This window comes from Rousettus aegyptiacus, unplaced genomic scaffold, assembly GCF_014176215.1.
Source record: "Rousettus aegyptiacus isolate mRouAeg1 unplaced genomic scaffold, mRouAeg1.p scaffold_m13_p_1, whole genome shotgun sequence".
NCBI lineage: Eukaryota > Metazoa > Chordata > Mammalia > Chiroptera > Pteropodidae > Rousettus > Rousettus aegyptiacus.
This window is the reverse complement of record NW_023416284.1, coordinates 26,655,002-26,677,023: the sequence shown is the minus strand read 5'-3', so window position 1 is coordinate 26,677,023 and position 22,022 is coordinate 26,655,002. Positions and strand designations below refer to the sequence as shown.

At 53.0% G+C, this 22,022-nt stretch overlaps 1 protein-coding gene across 11 annotated transcripts in view; it reads left to right on the top strand.

The window, feature by feature from the left end:
* Nucleotides 1-19,341, top strand: part of HIVEP3 (HIVEP zinc finger 3) — a 432,406-nt gene extending 413,065 nt beyond the window's left edge. For 9 of the 11 annotated variants that reach the window (XM_036232703.1, XM_036232685.1, XM_016140000.2 and 6 more), the window contains 4 exons: nucleotides 1,772-1,947; nucleotides 8,317-8,403; nucleotides 12,676-13,589; nucleotides 14,729-19,341. In XM_036232703.1, the coding sequence (XP_036088596.1) occupies nucleotides 1,772-1,947; nucleotides 8,317-8,403; nucleotides 12,676-13,589; nucleotides 14,729-15,538 (1,987 nt within the window). In that variant the 3' untranslated portion in view covers nucleotides 15,539-19,341. Of the gene's footprint in view, nucleotides 1-1,771; nucleotides 1,948-8,316; nucleotides 8,404-12,675; nucleotides 13,590-13,893; nucleotides 14,703-14,728 lie in introns of those variants that run through there. The other 2 variants (XM_016140001.2, XM_016140002.2) reach the window with 2 other exon arrangements.
* Nucleotides 19,342-22,022: the final 2,681 nt, after the last annotated feature.

Sequence of the window (22,022 nt, the reverse complement as noted above, 5' to 3'; positions counted from 1 at the left end):
CTCCCCACAGTCCCCCACAGCCTTCAGTTCCTCCCCTCGACACGAGATGGTGCTTTGCCTAAAATCAAGGGGAAAGCTGGCCCCGCAACCTGAAGCTGCCCAGTCAGGACCTGTAAGGAAAAGAAAGGGAAGTTTGGACAACTTTAGAGGCATCAGTTGCCAAAGCTGAGGGGACAAAAAAACAGGATCCACCTGTACTCATGGGCAGCAGTTCATGCGTGCATGTGTATGTGTGTGAGTGTGGGGTGTGTGTGTGTGTGTGTCACTGTGTGAGTGAAAGGTTTGGGTGAGTTTGGGTGTGTGAGTACATGTCAGTGTGTGAGCGTGAGTGTGTATCAGTGTGTGTGTGTGTGTGTGTGTGTATGAGTGCGTGTCTGCAGTGTGTGTGTGCCACTGTGTGAGTGTGAGTGTGCGTATGAGTGTGTACGTGATGGTGATCACTCTGCTGCTGCCTGCCGGCCCCGCCCTTAGGGTCCCCTCTTTCGAGCCCACCCTGCGGTGTTCTCTCAGCAGTAAGCCGATGGCTCCTGCAGAGCAGGATGGGGTCCCAGCTGCTGTCACTTCCTCACTGTCTCCCAGACACTTTCCTGCCCCTCTGCACCTGCTCCCAGAGTCTGAGCTCCATACCCCCCTGGTCAGGAGCTTGTGGCGAGGGATGAAGTGGGGAGCCCCAGCGGGCCTCTTGCTGGGTGTCACAGGCAGAGAGGCCACACCTCTCTCAAGGCAGCCATGCCGTCAGACCCCCAAGCCTGGTGAGTCAGAGGGCTCTTCTGGGATTGTGCCAAGATGCCCTCCCCGGACCCCACCACCATCACAGCCTTCCCTGCCCTATCAGATTTGCATATCTGTAGCATTGTTTAGGTGAGGATGATACTGAGTGAGCCTGATGGGTTTCCTTCCATGCGGACATAGCAGCATTCTGATTCAGGTCCAAGAGCTTTGGTGGTCCTGAGGCCCAACAGATGGCCCGACCACCCCAGGAGACTCCTGAAAGCTGTGAGCACATTTTGCTCTGATCTCAAGTGATCCCTGGAGGCCATATGAGAAGCAAGGTGACTGGAATCTGGGTCCCAAGAGCTTCCAGCTCAGCAGGAGACAGGGTGGGTAAGAGAATGCAGGGCTCCTGATTTCCACAGAGGACAGAGAAATGATGGCTGTCCCTCGCACCTCCCCTCGCATTGGCTTTCTAGAAGGCTGTTTAGCACTTGTTGCCCTTTGTGGGAGGTGCACAGGCTTTGGGGTAGGCAGGTTCAGATCCCAGTTCTGTCCCTTTCTGGCTGTGGGAGCCTCGGGCTCTTCTAGGCTCTTCCTCACTGTTATGATTTAATTCAGGTAAAGTGCCCAGCACAGGCTGAGCGCTCGATAAATAGTAGCTGCTAGAGTCATGGCTGTTACCTTTTTGTTTACAATCTTTGTTACTCTGGTGGCCCTGAGTGCTGTTCTTTGTGGGCAGGAGCTGGTGCCAAGCTGGCTCTGGAGTGGAGGAGGCGAACCTGTGGCTTCACCTCCCCAGCAGGAAGCACCAGGGTCTGCTGCCTTGGTGTGGGGAAAGGATGGAGCAGCCCCCACTGTCTGAGGGGCAGGGCGGGTGCAGGGGTCCGTGGTGGATCCCCAGGGCAACTCGCCTCCCCACCCACCCACCGTGGTTTCCTTAGGTTCCGCATCCGTAATGGACTAGATGCAGCTAGGAAGTGTGTGCATCTTCTCAGGTGGGGACCTGCCTCTTCTCCTCCTATTTTTTCCCCTTTATCATGACGCCTGTTGCTCATAGGTACAAATCAAACGAAGAGTATGTATATGTGCGAGGCCGCGGCCGAGGGAAATATGTTTGTGAGGAGTGTGGAATTCGCTGCAAGAAGCCCAGCATGCTGAAGAAACACATCCGCACCCACACTGACGTCCGGCCCTATGTGTGCAAGCACTGTCACTTTGCTTTTAAAACCAAAGGTAAGAGACAGTCAGCTGGGGCGCTGCCTCCGCCCACTGCAGGGAGCTCCCCTCTGGGAGCTCTAGCACAGAGCTCAGGGGCCCAGACCTCTCTGCCTGGGGCCTGGGGCATCCCCACTTCTGGGGTTCCCCAGCGGCAGAGCAGCTGGCTCCAGACTGGGCAGTGGCACCCCAATGCCGCCCCAGCCATCCTCTTGGATCCCACACGGCCCCTGCACCTGCACACTTCCCCTTACCACCTGGCAACATTCTTGCACAGTTCCTGGTTTTGATTTGATCTCATCACCCCTTCGTTTTGCATGTCTCCTTAGCCCTTTATCCACCAATCTGATGAGCTCCAGCATCCACACTCGTCACTGCCACTCTTGCATTTGGAAATCCATTCCACTCCGAGCCACTTAACACACTCGCATAGTCACTTCTCATGCCAGAGTTCGCCCCTGCCTCCACCCCACCTCACCACCTCAGACCATGAGCCTGCTCTGCCCAGGCGTCTCTGCAGCTCTCGGCACAGGGCCCGGCTGTCCCCGACCCAGACTGGCAGCCCTGTCATTCCGGCCTCTGGTCGTACTCCACAGCAGGGTCAGCTCAGGCTCTGGCAGTCACCTGTGAGAGGAAGAAGGACCGGCTATTGAGGGTAGAAATCCCAGAGAGCTGTGATGGGACACGGTGGTGGCCTGGCCTGCTGCAGCCACCCAGGACCCAGGTGTGGACGAGTGGGGCTGAGCCCATGAGGCTCAGACCGATCGGCGCCTCCGCTCATGTTGTCGGCTGTTCCTGCAGGATAGGCAGAGGAGACATTGCAACTCGCTCATTGCTTCCCAGTAGTTGAGCAGAGAGGTGACTCAGAGAAGGGCTGGGGTTCTCGACATCCTCCCTGGTGGCTTCAGCCTCTTGTGCTTTGCAGATTCTTGGGTCAGGGTTTGGGCACCAGGGTCCTGCTTTCTCCTTTAAGTAAGTTGGGGGCCTCCCTGTCGCCCCCCACTGGAGTCATGTGGTCTTTCAGTGGACAGAATTCAAGAGCAGATTTCCCTCTGCCAGTTGTCGACCTTTCTGTTGATAAAGCCGCTCTGAGAGAGAGATTGGCAGCAGCTTTGAGGGCCCATGCAGCCTCTCAGCCTTCTTCGCTTCCTCCTCCTCTTGCCAGCCCTTCCATTCTCTGTACCAGTCAGGGGAGCCGCTTGTCACTTCCCCTGGCTATGACCTCCTCTCTGATCAGGTACCTATCTCTGGTCCCCGTAACCCCCTTAACTGACCCCCACCCCCCTCTGTCCTCTCGCCATCATCCTCAAGTGGAGCTCCAACTTTCCTGCCAAGGTTTTGGTTTGAATGGAGGCACCTACCCTCCCCCTTATGTGCCCTCACCCTCTTCTCTCTTGGAGTCTCATAAACAATGTTCCAGGGGGTGCCTGGAGAGGGCAGGTAGACCTGGAACCCTGCCCCCTGCCCGGAGCATCGAACCCTAGAGCCCTGCCATGTCCAGGGCAGCTCACCTAGCATGCCTCAGCCCTGGACACGGGCTCTGTCCCCCACACATCCCCTACAATCCTACTTCCTCTGGCTTTAGGCAGCCAGTGGGACTTTATGGAGGAGAAGGACGGGAATCGATCAGTGACTGACAATTTAAATAACAGTCTTCGACTCTGAATGGCAAAACCTCTCATCCAAGCCCCTCTTGAAGGTGAAGAAGGTGGGTCCCCCCCAAAAAAAAGTGACTGTTAAAGGTAGAACTGTAACCAGAACTCGGGACCCTGCCTCATGGGCACCGCACTGTCGTCTGTGAGCGCTCCTCTCCTCCGAATGGCGTGGCAAAATCAGGTGGCCAATCAGGTGGCCTCCGGGGTGGGTCATGACTGCTGCCTCTGCTCCCAGGGTGTGTCAGGGAACCACACTGTTCCGTTCTCAGCGTGAGGTGCCCACCCGGCCCAGGGTCCGTGCTGAGCTGCCCACCACTTCGGGTGCCAGCACCCTGCCATGTGAGACCCGAAAAACTGATCTGGCTGAATTCCCGGCCAGAGGACTCTACCCAAGGGGCCCCTATTCAATCCCCTCTGCCTCTTCTGAGATAGAAGAATGGGTCTTTTTCGGCCATGTTTGAGACAGGCCCGGACCCCTGCCAGGAGCATTCCAGGGCGATGTCTTGCACTGGGATCTATGCCAAGCCTGTCTACAGTCCTTTCTTGGGTCCCTCTGAGCCTGGACAGAGCCCTGAAGGGTCCAGTGCACGTAACCTGGGCAGAGGGGCCGCAGACCCTCTGCACACCCTGAGGTGTGAAGCCCTGGGGGTGCAGACTGTGTCCCACGTCACCCTACAGGTCTGGCCCAGGAGGCCTTGCTCTAACTAGTGATCAGGGAATGGGCTGAGCTGTCCTCAAATGCTCATAGAGGCCTCCAGAAGACAACAGCTTCCAGAACCAAAGCAGGGAGCAAATCAGAAATGGTGGAATCTCAAACTCTGTGACTGTGGAGAGGAGCTGGTTGGGAGTGGGGCTGGTTAAGCAGAGAAAGCTCCCTCTTGCATGCTTGGGAGTGAGGGGAGGGCCAGGACACACTTCCTCCTCGGGCCATGTGTCCTCCTGGAGTGGTGGGCCTTTCAGCCATCACCCACAAACCACAGGTGCCCCCTCTAACAGCTCGCAGCCCCCTTCTGGCTGCCTTCATCTCCCACTTCCCCCCACCTTGGGCTTTGGCCCAGCCAGACTGTGAGAGAGCCGAGGCTGTACCTGGTGGTTCTCGGGGTCCTCCAGGCCTGGAGAACCCTTCTTGTCCGTCTCTGTCTGCCTGTCTGTGTCTCCGTCTCTGTGTTAGACGTTGTGGCAGCAGCTTGGGCCCCTGGGCACTAACTGAGGGATGTCTCAGTGGGTAAGCCTGGGAAAGGCCCAATGAGAAATCCTCGTGGAGGTTTGGGGGTTCCATTTCCTCTCCTCAAATGGTTCCCAGAGGCCAAGGGGGTGGTCTGCACCAATTGCTTTTGGGAACAAAAAGGACAGTTGTGGGAAGGCCGCATGTCTATGAGACCACTGGGCACAGGGAGGACAGTTGGTCAAAGCCGAACCAGGCAGACAGGGTCATTGGCTGATGCTTTTAGTAGAGGTTCTGCCTCTCTTCCAGATGACCATCGTTTTCCATCTACTTGCTTTTCCTACTGCATTCCAGGACCTTCAGCCTTTTTTTTTGGAGGGGTGGGGATGTCTGGGACAGCTATGAGAAGCTGAGGGCTCTGCGTGTCAAACTGAGACTCTGCCCCTTGAGAGAGAAATGATGTCCAGCCTGAAAAAGACACCTGTAGCTATTTGGTACACCTTCCTCAATTCACGGAGGAGGCGACAGGCCTGGGAGGGGCAGTCAGGGAGGGTGCCAGATAACACTCAGGGCTGCTCGCCCAAAGTCCACTCCTGCAACCCACATTGCCTGTCCAGGCAAAGACACCTGCCTGCAAACTCCAAGGGCGGGTGTAAGGGAGAAGCAGGCCTCTGGGAGCTGTCTGGTCCTTCTCCTGGGAGCCTTGAGCCCAGACTGAAGGGCAAAGCCATTTGCATCACCAGTATCATCTCAGCATCTCTCCCCTGCACATCCAGCATGGCGTGTGGCAGAGTCCTGGGTACTCAATAGAGTGATTGTCATAGGAGGGGGGTTACATGTTATGGGAAGGAAGGAGGTCCCATGTGGTGGGCATCTGCACCCTGCCAGGCACACTCTGCTGCCACCCTACATGCGCTAGCTCATCAACTGACCAGCGACCCTGAGAGGTGGGTATTACTTGAGAGTTGCAGAAACTGGGGTTCAAAGATTAAGAAACTTAGCCAAGAGCACATTGCTACAAGTGGCAGAGCCCAAACTCAAACCCAAGGCAATCAAGCTCCTAGACCATGCTGGTTTCATTCAGCCACATAGAGCAAGCATGGCCCCTGGAGTCCTGAGACCTGGTTCTAGACAGGGCTCTGCCCTAACTAGCAGTGTGGCCTTGGCTAGTTGGTTCACTGTTGGTCAACGGGAGCCCTCCCATGGCATCCCAGCTGCTGAGACTGTCAGTTACCTATCTAATGGTGTCAACAGCACTAACCCCCAGAATTAGAGCGGAAGCAGGAAAACCCTGGGCCTGGTGGGGGCTGTATTACATGGTCTATGAGGTTCCTTCCAAGACTTTGCTTCTGTGATGAGAAGAGCATTTCCCATATGTGGTTATTATGCACCCATTGCGTGCTCAGCATCTAACTTGGTTGGAAAGAGACCCAAACCTTCCAAGCAGAACATGTATAACGAATAACGTCATAACCGGAATGAGCAGTGTTCATAGTCCTCTGTATTATGGGGAATTCAAGGGAGGATGGGCTGGTCCCAGAACGTCAGGAGACAGTTGGTATCCCTGGCGCATAGAAGACCCCAGCCGACTTTACTGCCCTTTGGTGTTCTACTTGGACTTTGCCTGCCGACGACAATGAGGTTTGGAGGCCCATGATATTGAGTAGGGACCACTGGGGACTCTTTGGCTCTAGGATGACTCTGGAAGTTATGATTCTGCTCCCCCTTTGGCTAGAAGTATAAAATCCAGGTTTCTGTCCAGTTATAGGAGAAAAAATCAGAGATAGGGAAGAGATAGTCATGGACTAGGACTAAGGGGAGTAAAAAAGAAAGAAACAACTCTTCCATCCCTGCTGCCCTTGACCTGCGCACCTCAGGGGATCTCAGCTTAAGGTTTCAGTTACCCTCTCAGCAAAACCTCAAAGCTTCCTAAAAATTCTCAGGGTGATTAAGAAGCACCTTTTGGTTTATCTGTGGGCTCCCTCTTCCTATTCACCTATCCATCCATCATCTATTCTCTCGTTTATCCATTTCTGTTTCTCCATCTTCTCATCTAATAGTTTGTCTTCCCATCCTTATATTTTCCCATTTATTCTCTCATCCTATCTGTTCCTCCTCTTCTCACGTTTGTCCTCCCACCAATCCATCCTTATATATCCACCTCCCCATTTTTTATCCTCTGGCCTGTTTGGCCTCCCATGGATGCATATGTGTATGCATTCATTCACTCAGCCAACCAGCCATGTTCCCATTCATTCACATCCCTATCCTCCTACTCAGTTTTCCATCCTCCTCTCTGTTTATTGACCCATTTTCATCTCTCCTTTCATTTATTTTTTCATCTAACCACTATCCCCTACCTATCCATCTGCTTATCTAATTATCTAGTATCCTATCCATCTATCCATCTACTTTCTGTCCTTTCCTCACTTCGTATTTCCACTTATCCCTCTGTTCATTCACCTACCCATCCACTTGTCTCTCTATGAATTTGCTCAAGTATCTATTCTTTTCTCTTCCATCCATCCATTCAGACTTACCAGTTAGTAAGATTAGTGACGCAGAGCACCTAACCCAGAAAGCTTATGGTTTATTATGTGAATGACCGTATGGGAATGGGGCAATCCACAGAGCAACAGTGAGTGTATCACAATGTGGAGGTGGCTACTCAGCTCTAAGGAACATCGTGAGGCATCTGGCCTGCGTCCTTCTAGGGCAGGCTGGAGGTGCTCTGCCTCTCCTTCACAAAGCACTCCTGCCCGCGGAGCTTTTGTGGCCTGTGAAGTGCTGAGCACACGTGGGGGAGAACCAAAGGTGTTGCTACCTTTGCCCTGATTACACAGAGCTGCTGCCCCTGCTCATCAGCTGTGAGGCTAGACTGGCCACCTGGGTCAGAATCAGCCACCCCTGAGGCTCCGTAGGCATGGAGTGGGCAGAGCTTTTCCCTGACCTTCCCTGCACACACCCCACCTGTGTCTGCACTGCACAGTGACCTGAGGACACTGAGACCAGGACATTACTTCTCCAAGAAGTCAAGGCTCCCTGTCCAACAGACTCCCCTACACCTTCTGCCCCCTCTCCATTTCTTGCAGTAACTTTGTCCTGGTTCCTCTTCCTAAACTCTAAGGTTCTTCCTTGTGGGCTGCCCTGGAAGTGCCCTCAGGCAGAAGAGCATCCTCAGTACCCAAACAGAAGCCTCACTGTCATCCCAGCCAATAATCCTACTTGAGATCCTGGGCCCAGAGTTAAATCAAAGGAGGAAAAATCTATTGCATATGAATTGTCTTTTAATTTTTAGTTTGTTTTTTTTTTTTAACCAGCATTTCACTTCCTCATTTTATCCTGTGTCCCCACATAGCCCCACAACTCCACCCCAGCTCCTGTATACCACCTTGAACGGTGGCTGCGGCTGCACACCCCAGCCTGAGTACCTGGGCAGAGGGACATCTGTGGCTGGCAGGGTCTCAGCCAGACCAGGAAGCCATGGCCTGCCAGCCAGGTGCTGCCTCCGTGTGCCCTGGGCCTGCCCTCCAGCCAAGACTGAGTCTTGTCCTCATTCCTTTCCAGGGAATCTGACTAAGCACATGAAGTCGAAGGCCCACAGCAAAAAGTGCCAAGAGACGGGGGTGCTAGAGGAGCTGGAAGCCGAGGAAGGTAAGGCATTGCCTCTTCCTCTTTCCCCTCCTCCCCATCTTTTCCCTTCCTCTGCCTGTTCCTCCACCTACCCTCCTCCCCTCCCCTTCCTTTCCTTCCTCCTCTGCCCTGCTCCCCCTCCTCCTCTTCCTCCCCTCCCTCTTCCATGCCCTCTCCTCTAGTTTTCCTAACTATGGTTAAATTCACAGAATGATTGCCAACCCCCTCCATACACTAATAGTACATGCTATGCAGCCATAGATGTGTTCATTATGGTCTGCCACAAAGGTGGGGTGCCTGGCACCCCGAGGGTGCTCAGTGAATGTCTGTTGAATGAATTAATACTGGAGTAATCCTAGTCAACACTGACTAAGCAACTATTAGGTATTAGGCATGTTCTAAACATGTGCCGTGAATTATCTCAGCAAATCCTCACCGTGAAAATGTGAGGTACGTACTCTTACAAGCTCCACGCCCATACTCACACCTACACACTCTGGGCAGGGGCCTGACCCCTGGGCTTTTTAGAGTTGGAGACTTTCAAGAGAGCCAAAACCAGACCTGACAGCCCCTTGTCACCTCCCAGCACCATACCCCCACCCTATGTCCTTCATCAGCAAGAGGCATATTACTAGAGCCAGTTTCTGAGGAGATAGGGCAGAGGAGAAAGTGAGTGTCAGGCAATGGATCTGGCTGGACACTGCCCAGCTTCAGCATTCAAGGAGGAGGCCAGGGGGCCTTGGCAGGTGGACATGCAGGCAGTGCCCCCAGCAAGGGGAGGTCATAGGCATTCCTCCTGCACCTGGAAAAACTTTTGATCGGATTCTCTAAAATCAGAATGAAAGAGAGAGGGGAGTGGGAAGAAGGGGAGGGAAGACTGTGTCTTGTTCTGCTTTTGTTTTTTGGATTTGGGGATCTATTTGCAGTCTTACAAAAGAATGAGGTCATATTTTTTTTTAAGTGAAATAAATCGCCTTTATCAAATAGAGCACAATGAATTTGGGGCTGTTTTCCCAAAAACAAGGAAGTGGAGTTACCATGCTTATCAAGAATGTAGTTCAGACCATTTACAGATGTCTCGCTGAGTCCTCCTAACTGGTGGTGGAAACTTGTGTTGCCAATTTTAAGTTGAGGAAAGGAAAGCTCAGACAAGTCAAGGCATTGCCCAGGGTCACACATAAATGTCGGCTCCACCCTACCCCAATGCCTGGTGGACTGGACAGAAGCCTGAGCCTTCTCTGAGTGGGAGTCAGGAGCTTGTGACTGGCACCACACCAGGGGTCTGCTGCGAGAACCAGGGCTGGTCCCTGCCCCTCTCCCAGCCTCATTTCCCAATGAGGCAAAAGGAATGACTCTACCCACCATATCTGAGGATGATGAAATTGATGTATTCATTACAGAAGTAATTTCTGAGCACCAGCCCTGTTTCAGGTCCCGTTGTAGGTGCTGGATATTCCGCAGTGAATAACATATATTCCTGTCCTCAGGAAGCCTACATTCTAGAGGGGAGTCGGGCAATGCACAATTGTGTAATAGGACAAGGGTAATGAGTATGAAGCAAAAACATAAGTGAGGGGTTGGGAAGTGCAAAGAGGACCCGCTCTGTTCCCATGGTGTGAAGCCGGGTAGGGTTTCTCTCCGCAGAGGGAACAGCAGGTGCAGAGACCCTGAGGACCGCAGTAGGGGGAGATGAGGTCAGAAAGAAATGGGGCCATGAAGGTCAAGGGACGGATTTAGCTGTCTGGTGGAGTGATGTCCTCTGACTTTCCACGACTTCGGCTTGTGCAGAGGACTGCCGGTAGGGGGCGCAGCTGGAGGCAGTGATGTAGGCAGGCAGAGCACAGGTTGGCTTGGACAGGGTGTGCTGAGCGGAGGTGGGGAGAAGTGGTCGGATTCTGCAGGCATTCTGCAGGGAGAGCCAAGAGGTTTGGCTGACACGTGGCTGGTGGGGAGGCGGGGCGGAGCAGGAGAAAAAAGGAGCTAAGGACGTATCCGAGGTTTATGGCCTGAGAAACTGGAAGGTTGGAGTTGCCACTTCCCACGATGAGGAGGAACATGTCCGTTAGACACCGAGTAGCGACCGAAGTGCAGCCTAGGAACGACTGCCTCTGGGCGGCCAGGCCCGCGCCGCAGCCCCGCCCCTGTTGGTAAAGAGGTTGAGCATCAGCGCCATCGTGTGGCCGGACCTTGTGGGCGCCCTCGCCCGCTCCATTCGGTCTCCTAGGTGGTCCCAGGCCCCTGAGCAGTTGGAGCTTGGTGAGCCTTGGAGGCGATCCCAGTCGTCGCCCGCAGCTTCCTGAGGGTCTTTGGGAATGGGCCCCGCCGTCAAAGGCATGCCATAGAGCCCTGCAGGAGCCTAAATGTGGGGGCCTGGCGAGCCCTGCGGTGCTGGGCAAAGGACCCTTAGCTTCCATCACTCTGCAACGGGTGTCTGGGGTGTCTACCGCCCTTGTCTGAGCCTCAACTGCCTCATCCTTAAGGAGGATTCGGGGTGCCTTCCCTGCTGAGAATCTGGAGACACTGGTCCTGACTCTCCCTCAGTAGTATGACCTCATCTGTGAGATGGTCTCAATGCTGGCTGGCAGCTGAGGTCCTGGGTACAGGAAATGGTAATAATAAAGTTTATTGGGTACTTTCTATATGTCATGCCCTCACAATCCTTCCAACGGCTTCATGTGATGGCTTTTATTGCTCTGACCCCCATTTTACAGATTAGAAAACATACAGAGAGAAAGTAAATTATCCAACATTGTACAGCAAGGAAGAGATGGAGAGGAGTCTTGTCTCAGCTACTAACCCTAGGCGATCCTGGGGAAGCCCCTCATGCCTTCTCTGGGCCTGGATTTCCCCATATTTAAGTAAGGGATGAGGCCAGGTGAACCCCTGAGGTTGAAGTAGGCCTCCACCTGTCTTAGGCAGGAAAGGAAATTCCTGGGGCAAAACTGCTATGTGAGAGAGAGAGAGACCCCGCCCTTGGCTGCACGACCCTCCCTTCACCTGCTAGTCCCAGCTACATTCCATAATTTTTGACCTGCATCCTCCCAAATGCCCACTGATGTCCATTTCGTGTCTTACTGCTGCATATTGAGCTATTTAGAAGCACTGTGTTTTCTGGCCCCTAGGCATGTGGCATGGTGATGGGTTTTGGAAGCCTAGTTGCACCCGTGACCTGAGTCAGCTTGTGTGTCCAGTTCTCTTGGTCAGTAGCAGAATGGGTGCTAGCATGTCTAAGTGAGGTACTGGGTCTGGCAATGAGCCTGAAGATGGGCCAACAGGACCTAAACCCTCAGGAGCCTGCCAGGTGCACCAGATATTCATGGAGCTCTCCCCACAGTCCTGATTGCTGCTCATTTCAGAGATGCCCAAATGAGACCTGTGTCATGTTAGAGGTGCCCCAGCTGGTTGGGGCTGCCCTACCAAAAGCCAGATCAGGAAGTTGGTATTTCAGAGCTCTACTCCCCCACTCTCCTGCTGGGAGCAACTTAGGCTTAGCCTCTGGACAGGAGCGGCTGGGATGGGGCCCTGCTCTGCAGCCTGAAGCAAGTTTAAGCAAACCCCCAGAGGCCAGGACCCACCATCCGCCAGATGCCATTTTACCAGCCAGCAGCAGCCTGGTGATGGTGGCAGATGTGTGTTTAGTCTAGCTGCAGCTCAGTGCTATGGAACTGGCAGCATTGCTACCATATCTCAGAATAATTGATTTCTTCTTGACTGTATTGAGTGATCATAATTATTTGAGCCCTCACTATGTGTTAGGCATGCATTTACTCCTAGCAGACCCTATGAGGTGAGACTATCACACTCATTTGACAAAGGGGAAGACTGAGGCATGGCAAAGTAACCTAACTTTCTCATAGTAGAGCTAGCACTGAAATCCTAATTAAAAAAAAAAAAAAAAAAAAAAAAAGAGGCCTGTCTTAATTTTCTGTGGTTCAATCCTGGCCCACTATTTACCTTACTTGGGCAGGTAACTGAATCTCTCTTACCTTGGTTTTCTCATCTGTAACATGAAGAGAAGAATAGCGCCGATCTCACAGAATTATTTGAGGACTAAATTAATTAATACACATGAAGGCCTTAGAACTGACCCCTGACACATTAGATACAGGGTGATTTTGGTTCGCTGTGATTATTTACAAGTGTTCCCATATCTGTCTTGTCCCTCATCCTCTCAATGGTCTTGTGCCATTGCCATGGTTATGAGGCCAAGTTTGCAGATGAGGACACTGGGGCTTGAGGAAGAGGAGCCATGGGGCTGGCTGTGACCCCAGGTCTCCTGTGTTCACACCACAGGAACCAGTGACGACCCGTTCCAGGACTTGGAAGGGCGAGAGGGTTCAGAGGCTGTGGCGGAGCACCAGTTTTCAGACCTGGAGGACTCGGACTCAGACTCGGACCTGGATGAAGACGAGGATGAGGATGAGGAGGAGAGCCAGGACGAGCCATCAGGACCGTCCTCGGAGGCACCCTCGCATGGCCCACCAACCACGCTGCCAGCAGACTCTTCACCTGTTCAGGGTCCTCAGCCCCCAGATGCCACCTCTGGCAACCAGGCCACACGGGGCAGCTTAGTCTCAGAAGCCGAGCACTTGGCAGCTGGCGGTTGCTCCACGTCCAGCCAAAGCATCCTATGCCTCCCCCAGCTGGGACAGGCCCCTCCGGGCCCCGTGGAGAAGGACACAAGCTCAGCCCTGAGCTCCAAGGCCTTGTCCCCGAGAAGGCCATGGTCCCCGAGCAAAGAAGCAGGCAGCCGCCCACCACTTGCCCACAAACACCCACTAACCAAAAGCGACTCATCTCCCCAGCGACATTCACCGGCCCAAGAGCCACAGGCCTCAGCCCCAAGCCCACCTGGCACCCAGACAGGCCCTCTCCCTTGTGGGTCTGCAAGACTCAAGCTGTCTCCTCTCACCCCCCGCCTCCTGAGAAGGGAACTGCCCCCTAGAGCACATCTGCTCCCCGAACTCGAGGGTGCCACAGACTCAGGCCCCCTCAGACACTCGCCCACCAGGAGACGGTCTCCAAGCCAGGCTGAGTCACCGCCACGGTCAGTGCTTCCCGGGAAGTGGGCCTTGGCTGGGCCGGGCAGCCCCTCAGCGGGTGACTACGGCCCAAGCTCGGGGCTGGCCCCGCAGGCTCTCTACCGGCCTGTGCCTCTACCTCACAAGCTTCTCGGCAGAAGCCCCGACACCTGCACCTCCACGTGGGTGAGTTCCTGTCCTGGAGTGGCTGGGCCGCTCCTCCTGGGTGGGTGGGGGGCTACAAGTTCACTCCTCCCTGACACCCCAGGCCTGGAGCTAAATAGCTCTGCCAGCTCAGTGGTCACTGATAACTTAGCAAGGGATTATTGGGCACCCCCTGTGCCAGGCACCATGCTGGGTGCCTGAAAGCAGTTAATTTAGCCTCCAAAGCAACAGACAGGGACTCTGGAGCTGGCTTTGAATGCAGGTGTGAACACTTGCGCCATTCTCCTCCCACCCCATCCTCAGCCCCCACGTATTCTTTGAGCAGATGGCAAGACTTAACCAAAGTCATCACATCTCCGACACCACTGTCAGCAGCACCCTCAGACACATCCAACACATTGCTGCCAAACCATCAGCATCGTCACTGCCAGCATTGCCCCCACCATCTCAGCCACGTTACACGCGAGCACACCATCACTGCTCCCCGTCAGCCTGGTCGGCTGCCACTGCCCTGCCACTGCCATCACCATCCGACACCGTCGCTGTCACCAGCGTTGTCATGACCTCAGCACTGACGACACCGTCACTTGTAACGTTACCTTCTAGCACCTTTCCGTTCACCACGTCGCCCAACACCACCCTTTACCACCAGCAGCATCGACACCATCGCTCAAAGATTCAAGGTTCTAGGGGTCTCTTGTTGGTTTTTAATTTTGGAGTCACATCAAAATTCCCGGTGGTGGGTGAAGGTCAAGAGCCTTAAGTGGGAAATCACGTCCAAGGGTAAAGTTGGGTCTAGACTATTTTAGGAACAGGGGAGTCAGCAGAACCAAGGTAAAGGGCTGGGCACATGGGGGCCAGTAGTGCTCCGTCTCTTCAGAGTCCCCACAGCCTCTGCAAGTAAGCATGCTGGCCAGAAGCATGGCGGCCGTGGGGCCTGAGTATGCTCCTCATCACTGTAGGGGTGGGGCTGGCTTACCCCAGAGAGGGCACCAGCACAGGGCAGCACCATGGGCAGGGAGCTGGAACTTGGTTCTGGCCCCAGCTCAACTGGGGACTTGCTCTGTGACCTCAGGCAAGTCCTGCCCCCTCTAGGCCTCGGGGTGTCCATGTGCCCAGCGCGTAACCTGGCCTCACCGTCTGTTGTTTTCTGACCCCAGCAGAAGGCCGAGTCCCGAAGTCCCTCCTGCTCACCTGGCCCTGCTCATCCTGTCTCCTCTCGACCCTTCTCCGCCCCTCATGACATCCATGGCCACATCCCAGCCCGGACAGAGAACATCTTCAGCCACCTCCCTCTGCACTCACAGCACTTGGCCCGCGCCCCGTGCCCCCTGATTCCCATCGGTGGGATCCAGATGGTGCAGGCCCGGCCCGGAGCCCACCCCACCCTGCTGCCAGGGCCTACTGCGGCCTGGGTCAGCGGCTTCTCTGGGGGTGGCAGCGACCTGACAGGGGCCCGGGAGGCCCAGGAGCGAGGCCGCTGGAGTCCCACTGAGAGCTCATCAGCCTCCGTGTCCCCCGTGGCTAAGGTCTCCAAATTCACGCTGTCCTCGGAACTGGAGGGCAAGGACTACCCCAAAGAGAGGGAGAGGACGAGCAGGAGCTGGGCCAGACCTCCCAGCTGGGAGCCCCATGTGGCTGAGGTGTCTGCAGAGCCCACGCCCACGCACAGCCCCCACACCCCACCCGAGGGCTCGTCCCGGCCACCTCAGGGCCGCCGGGCAGAGTCCTGGAGCCCCTGCCTGGAGTCACCACACACGCCGGCCAACCCCACGGCCTCCGCCACCCCGACACTGGACCGCAGCAGTTCCGTGGACTGCTTGGCAGAGGCATCCACCCGCTTCCCAGCCCGGAGGAGGAACCTCTCTGGGGAACCCAGGACCAGTCAGGGCTCCCCTGAGTCCTCAGGAAGTGGGGGGCCCAGGGCACCTCCACACCAGCCCATGGACAGGGGCCCCCTGAGCACTTAGCCTCTCTCCGACTGCTTTAGCATCTGGCTTCCGGTGTTCAGCAACAGACGCTTCCAGCCAGCTTCCTCGAATCATCTTGCTTTCATGGGCTCCCTCTTCCATCTGTCCATCTGTCCAAGCAGCTTCTGCTCAGCCCCCGTTGGTTGTATCTTCCCACGTTGGTTATATCTTCCCACGTATGCAGTTACCTGTGCCTTTTTCTATACCTTTTGTTGCTTGAAAAAAAAAAAAACAAAAACAAAAACAAAACAAAAAACATACACACACATAAAAAAAAAAAAAACCCACGAGGAGTTTGAGGCTGTGAATATTTTGTGCTTTTTTGAGAAAGTGTGTAGGTGGGACCTCACCTTCAGCTGCTGGGGTCAGCAGCCACTCAAGGCTGACACAAGGCGGCCATTTGCTGAGGGAAAGGGGATGCACTGAGGGAGAAAAATAAAAACAAGGAACTTTTAAAAGTATAAAAAATTATAAGTAAATGTAAAAGCAAGCTCTCCTATGTACAGACGTTTATGTCCTATTTATTACTACTTAACCCGACCCCGGCCCGTGGCCGTCTCGCGCTGCCCGCAAAAGGGCCAGCGGCCCCAGAAGGAGGGACACAGATCCAGGCAGGGAGACCCCACTCAGCCTCCATGGGTAGGCCCAGAAAACTCCAACTCCCTTTTTCCCAAGAAAAAGAAAATGCTACTTTTCTTAGGATTTCAACACAAGATAACAGGAGCAGGTTGAAGGTCGGAGCTGCTTGGTCCATCCAGGGCTCCCAGCTACCCAGGTGGTATAAGTCGTGGGCCCATCCTGACCTAGGCCTTGCTCTTGGGACCCCGGCCACAGGATGCCTTTGCGGGATGACTACCCACAAAGCTGGTGTGGTGGGGCCCAGCCCCTAGGGGTCAAGGTTCAAGGTGCGTAGCCTTGCGACTCCTGAGCCTGGAGCTTGGGTTTCGTTTTGAGCTCAGTCTGGGATGCAAAGGGCCCTTTTTCCTCCATGGCTGGGCTTTTCGGTGCTTGGTACTGGAAGTTCCCAGGGACCCATATCGGCGCCCCTCAGGAAGTACCCAAACCATGATGGTGAGAACTGCCCAGGCCTGTTTATTGGCTTAAATCTCTTTTTTAAAAATTCTATATGTATAAAAATATCTAGAAAGAGAGGATGCTATTTGATACTTCCTCCAGTCTCCTCACATTCTCTTGAACTAGAGGATTTTTAATTGTCTTAAGTTATTTGAATTCTTCTCCAAAGCAATCAGTACTAGCCAGTGCCTGCATCCTCATCCCCATCCCCGCCTTCAAGAAGTTGCCCTGCATTTGTTTGGGGGCAAACACTTGCTCTGTAAGAAAAATATGACCAGAAATTAAAATCCTAAATCACAATACAGAATTTGAACTCTAGCATGTTTACCCTGTCCCTGGGGGAGATGGACTGTCCCTTGACCCTCCAGAAATTATTTTCTTTAGTTCCTACAAGGGAGAGAAAGCATGTGCCCCCCACTCCCCAGGTTGAGTGCTGAGGCCACCTTTTGGAGCAGGGACCTCCCTGGCTGGTCCCCAGTTCTCAGCCAGGCTATAGGAATCCTATACCCACACAGGGTCCCTGAACTATTTTGTTTGGACAGGAGGCCATCAGGTGAGGAAGGTTGAGGCACTTCTGCAAGCTCCCCAAATTCGGCCATAAATCCCACCCCTTCCAGTTCTGGCCCTCTCGTTGCTTGGCCCCCGCTGGGTGAACAAACCAGTCACTGGTCTAGCCTCCAGCCAGATCAACTTGTTCATTTTCCTTTAACCTTACTAGGAACTAAAACAAAAAGGAGATAATAAAGAAGGGGCCTCCCTGGGGGCCGCTGGGGATGGGGTCAGCAAGCAATTCCTGACTATCTGACCCAGAATTTGGGGCTCTCATGTACCCTAGGAGAAGGCCCTGACCGTATTGGCACTGTTTTGGCCTGGCAGGAAGTGGTAAGGAGCAGGGACACAGTCACAGTCTACGCCAGAAACAAGGGCTTTCCTCACCCTCACCTTTCTGTCATACCCCCATGGAATGGCCAAGGACTAGAGACTTCGAGTGCTGAGGCCTGGGAGACGGATAAAGGGCACCACTTCAGCTCAGGTTTGACATCTTCCTGGGCACAATCTTCCAGCCCCAGACCTACAAAGCAGCAGACTGGGCTCTCTGCTGGACTAGCTCGTGACCTTGGGGTGGCCTCATCCCTCCACCTGGCCCTGCACCCTCAGCTCTACTTGGCATCATTCCCACTGTACTAAGACAGCCCACCCACCAAGGTTTCCTTCCTGGGGGGTGTAGTCATGGATAGCATGGCCAGCAGGAGAGTCCTCAAGGTCACTCAGGCACAGGCAGAGGGGATGGAGACCAGGAGTCACTGGAGACCCATTCTCAATGACAGGGACACCATGCACAAACAAAATCTGGCCTCAGGGCTGCTGCCCCAACCCCAGGTGCCCAGAGGTATGGAATCAATACCACTAGTCTAGGTCATATGTCACTGAGAACAACTCTAACCCCCTCTGTCGGACTCTGTTTCCACTCCCCTGAGCAGAGCCCCAGCCCACATGCATAAATTCATAATTTGGAAAAAAGACTCTCACTCCATGCCCTCCCCAGGACCCCTGCCATGTTCCCAACCACTTCTACATTTCCAGTTTGCCTGTGACACTATTGTCCATGGTAAGGGAGGTGGTGGAGAAAGCAGTGCTGACTGGTTGGCGCGGACACCTATCGTGCGCTCCGTTGAAGTGTGCGGGGCAGCCATTCCTTGGTACACCCCACTCTGGTCCTTGGCTGTTGGCAGTGGGGGATGAACAACGAGCCAAGGTTTCAGAGCCAATCATCACTTATACTCTGGCCCCAATCACTGAGACCCTCCAGGAGCCTGACAGTGGTGAACTGCCCACTCCGCCCGCCGCCCCCCCCCCTGCTGCCTCCCTCCAACTTCCAGACCCAGAAGTCCCTCTATTTCCCTCTGCGGGAAAAGTCTGAAAGAATTAGCTCCCAGATCCCTCTAGCCCCTACTCCATTCTTACCGACCCTCAAGCAATATATCTGAGCTGAACTGCTCTCTAGTCCTTTCTTCAGACAAATCCTTCTCCAAGCAAAAGTCCTGCCTGGCCAGCCATCCATAGAGAAAGAGGTACAGCACTGACCAAGGGGAGAAAGTCCCCAAAGGCCCCATTCCACAGGTTCTGCTTTTGTGTCGTGAATCCAGTCCGCTTTCCATTACGAAACTGCTTCGGCACTTACGATCACTTTACTAACCCTAGTGTTAAAAATAAAAGAGAAGAGAAACAGGAAAAAAGAAAAGAAACGTGTAGGCAAATGTAAGATAACACGCTCTCTGTAAGATAAATATTTGCCTTTTTTTCTAAAAGGTGTATGTATTCCGTCTGTGAAATTGTCTGTAGAGAGTTTCTATGTTCTTAAATGGCAATACATTCCAAAAATCGTACTGTAGATATGTACAGCAACCACACTGGGTTGGGGTAGTTTTGCCTGTAAGTTTATTTAAACTCCAGTTTCTACGCTTGCATCTTGCAATGTCGGTATGGTATATATCAGTGCAAAAGAAAAACAAAACAAAACAAAACTCAATAAAAAATCCATGCAGGTCTAAAGCACAGAGTCTGACGTACAAAAAGGAAAAAAAAAATAACGCTCAGTATTGATGTGTGTGACCTTTGTTGTAAATTACATCTGTACTGTGAATGAGAAGTTTTTACAAGTATAATAATTGCCTTTATTACAGCTCTGGCTGAGTGTTCAGCCTGAGGATATTTTTAAAAAAAAATAATAAAAAAAAAAAAACAGCACGTTGGAATAAATTTGAAAATACCAACATAGCCCTGCTTGTCTGGCTCACGGTTTTTCTTGAGAGCTGTAGAATGCCAGAGTTGGAGGGACACTTGTGCTTCAAGTGCTCATTTTACCACAGAGCAGTCAGGCCCAGAGAACGGCAGTGACCAGACCACAGTCACACGGGCTGGAACTCTTGTGGCCCATGGCTTCTAGGCCTGGAGAGAAGATCCAGAGCCATCGCCACATGGTTTGGGGTCTATATTCATTTCCTAGGGCTGCTGTAATGAATTGTCACAAACTGAGTGGCTTAAAACAGCAGAAACTTATTCTCTCAGAGTTCTGGAGGCCAGAAATCTGAAATCAAGGTGTCAGCAGGCTGCTTTCCTTCTGATTAGATCCATGCCTCTTTCCTAGCTCCTGGCAGCTGCAAGCAATCCTCGACATTCCTTGGTTTGCAGCTTCATCGCTTGCTTTCTGCCCCTGCCTTCACATCACTGCCTTCTCGACGTTTCTCTTCTCCCTGTCCCTTCCGAAGACATTCGTCAGTGGATTTGGGGCCCATCCTCATCCACTATGATCGTATCTCGAGATCCTTAACTTAATTACACCTGCGAAGACTTTTTTCCAAAGTTCACGTGCATAGGTTCTGAGGATTAGGACATGGACTAAATTTTAAGAGGCCACCATTCAAGTCTCTACAGAGTAAGACATGGAATCAGATCATGGCATGGCTACTTACTGCCTGTGTGATCTTGAGCAACTTACCCAACCTCTCTGGGTCTCCATTTTCTAATCTATAAAGTGGAGGGTTGCAAGGATTCAATGAGATGGTGTATGGAGGTCTACGTAGGGGGTAGCTAACAGAGCCTTGAACGCAGTAAGCCTTCAACAAATGTCCTCTGAGTAGACCTCTCACAGGATCCTGAGGTTACAAGAATGAAAAAGACAAGTATGGGACCCCACCTTTTGTACTCCACGATGATTTGCTGAGTGTCAATGAGGTACACTCATTGAGTGGGATACAACAGGTAGTCCCACTCAAAGAGCTTCCGTTCTAGCAGGAGAAGCTATCCTTAAGCAAATAATGACATCATTACTCAATCGCTGGGGCCAGAGTTGCTGTGGCAGAGAGAACAAAACCTTTAGTTCAGAGTGAGTCTGAGTCACCCTAGAGACCTTTCCTGGAAAACTACTTAGGACAGGTGGAGAAGGAGAAAGCTATGAGAAGGAGCAGCTGAGGAGGTCAATGGGCAATTAGAACAGTCCTCCAAAGTGTAGTTTATTCCACACCACCAAGCAATTAATTCAATTCTGACACTATCTACCGGGAGACAGCACCAGATCTCACAGGTTAAGGGCTCAGTCCTACAGAACTACCCGCCGCACCCGCACTTCAGATACCAATCAATCACAAATCCGGGTTGTCACCTGTGCTTCTCATGGACCAGCTACAGATCAGAGGTCCCCAAGACTCCTTCCTTGAGGTCAATTAATTGCTAGAGTGGCTCAAAGAACTCTGAGAAACAAACATTTACTTACACTTACTAGTGTATTATAAAAGGATCTAAAAATAGAGTCCGTGCTTTCTCCGAGCACACCATTCTACCAGCACTGAACTCCATCCTTTTGGAGGTTTATGGAGGCTTCATTACATAGGCACCATTGTTAAATCTTTGACGGTTGTTGACTGATTCAGCCTCTAGCCCCTCTCCCTACCCCGAGAAAGTTAGGAGGATGAGATGTTCCAACTCTCTAATTATAAGGTTGGTTCCCTTGGCAACCAGACCCCTCCGTAGGTTACCTAGGGGCTTTCCAAAAGTCACCTCATTAACATAATAAAACATATTTTTATCACTTAAGAAATTCCAAAGGTTTTAGGAGCCCTATGCCAGAAACCGGGACGAAGACCAAATATATATTTCTTACTATAAATTATAATATCGCAGTCCTCAGGGTAAAACGCTGCTGGAAGTTTAGCACTAAGGACCTGAGAGGGTCTGTTTGTTTCAGCAACAAGGGGATCATTGCTGACTTGGGGGAAAGCTGGCCTAGCACAGTGCCTGGCTCCTAGTAGGCACTTCATAGATTCTGCTGGGTGGAGAGGCAGATGGTGGTGGTTAAGGACCGATGAGGTGGTTAAGGATCCCGACACCTGCCCAGGGACCTGGGGTGGAGGGCTGAGGAGAGCTGGGACAGCGGGTGGATGGGGCATGGGGCTCAGGAAAGAAAGGCTAGAGTATGTTTGGGGGGCTAATGAGAAGGAGATGGTGAGAATCAAGCCTGCTTCATTAAGAGGAGATGCAGACACATCTCCAGCTATGACTCAAAGGAAGAGGTACAGGGGAAGTCAGGGTGCCTGCTGCTTGGTGACAGGAAGTCAGCATTCCTGCAGAGAAATTTTCTCTTTGAAATGGAGTGAGGTCACATGCTAAACTGCTGGAGGTGGGGAAGGAAGCAGCAGGGGAAAAGATTTAGAGGCTTGATTGGGTGTGAATGACCTTTGAGGGGAGCAGGAGAAAGTCCGCCAGGGAAAAAGAAGGATCCCGGTGACCCTGAGGGCTGGGTACCACTTCTGCTCACTCGTTTGTTTGCTCCAGCAGTGCTCGGCAGCCATGCTGTGGGCATGGAGAAGGCAGCCAGGTAGATTCATCCAGGGTTGGGGTTTTGCCAGGCCAT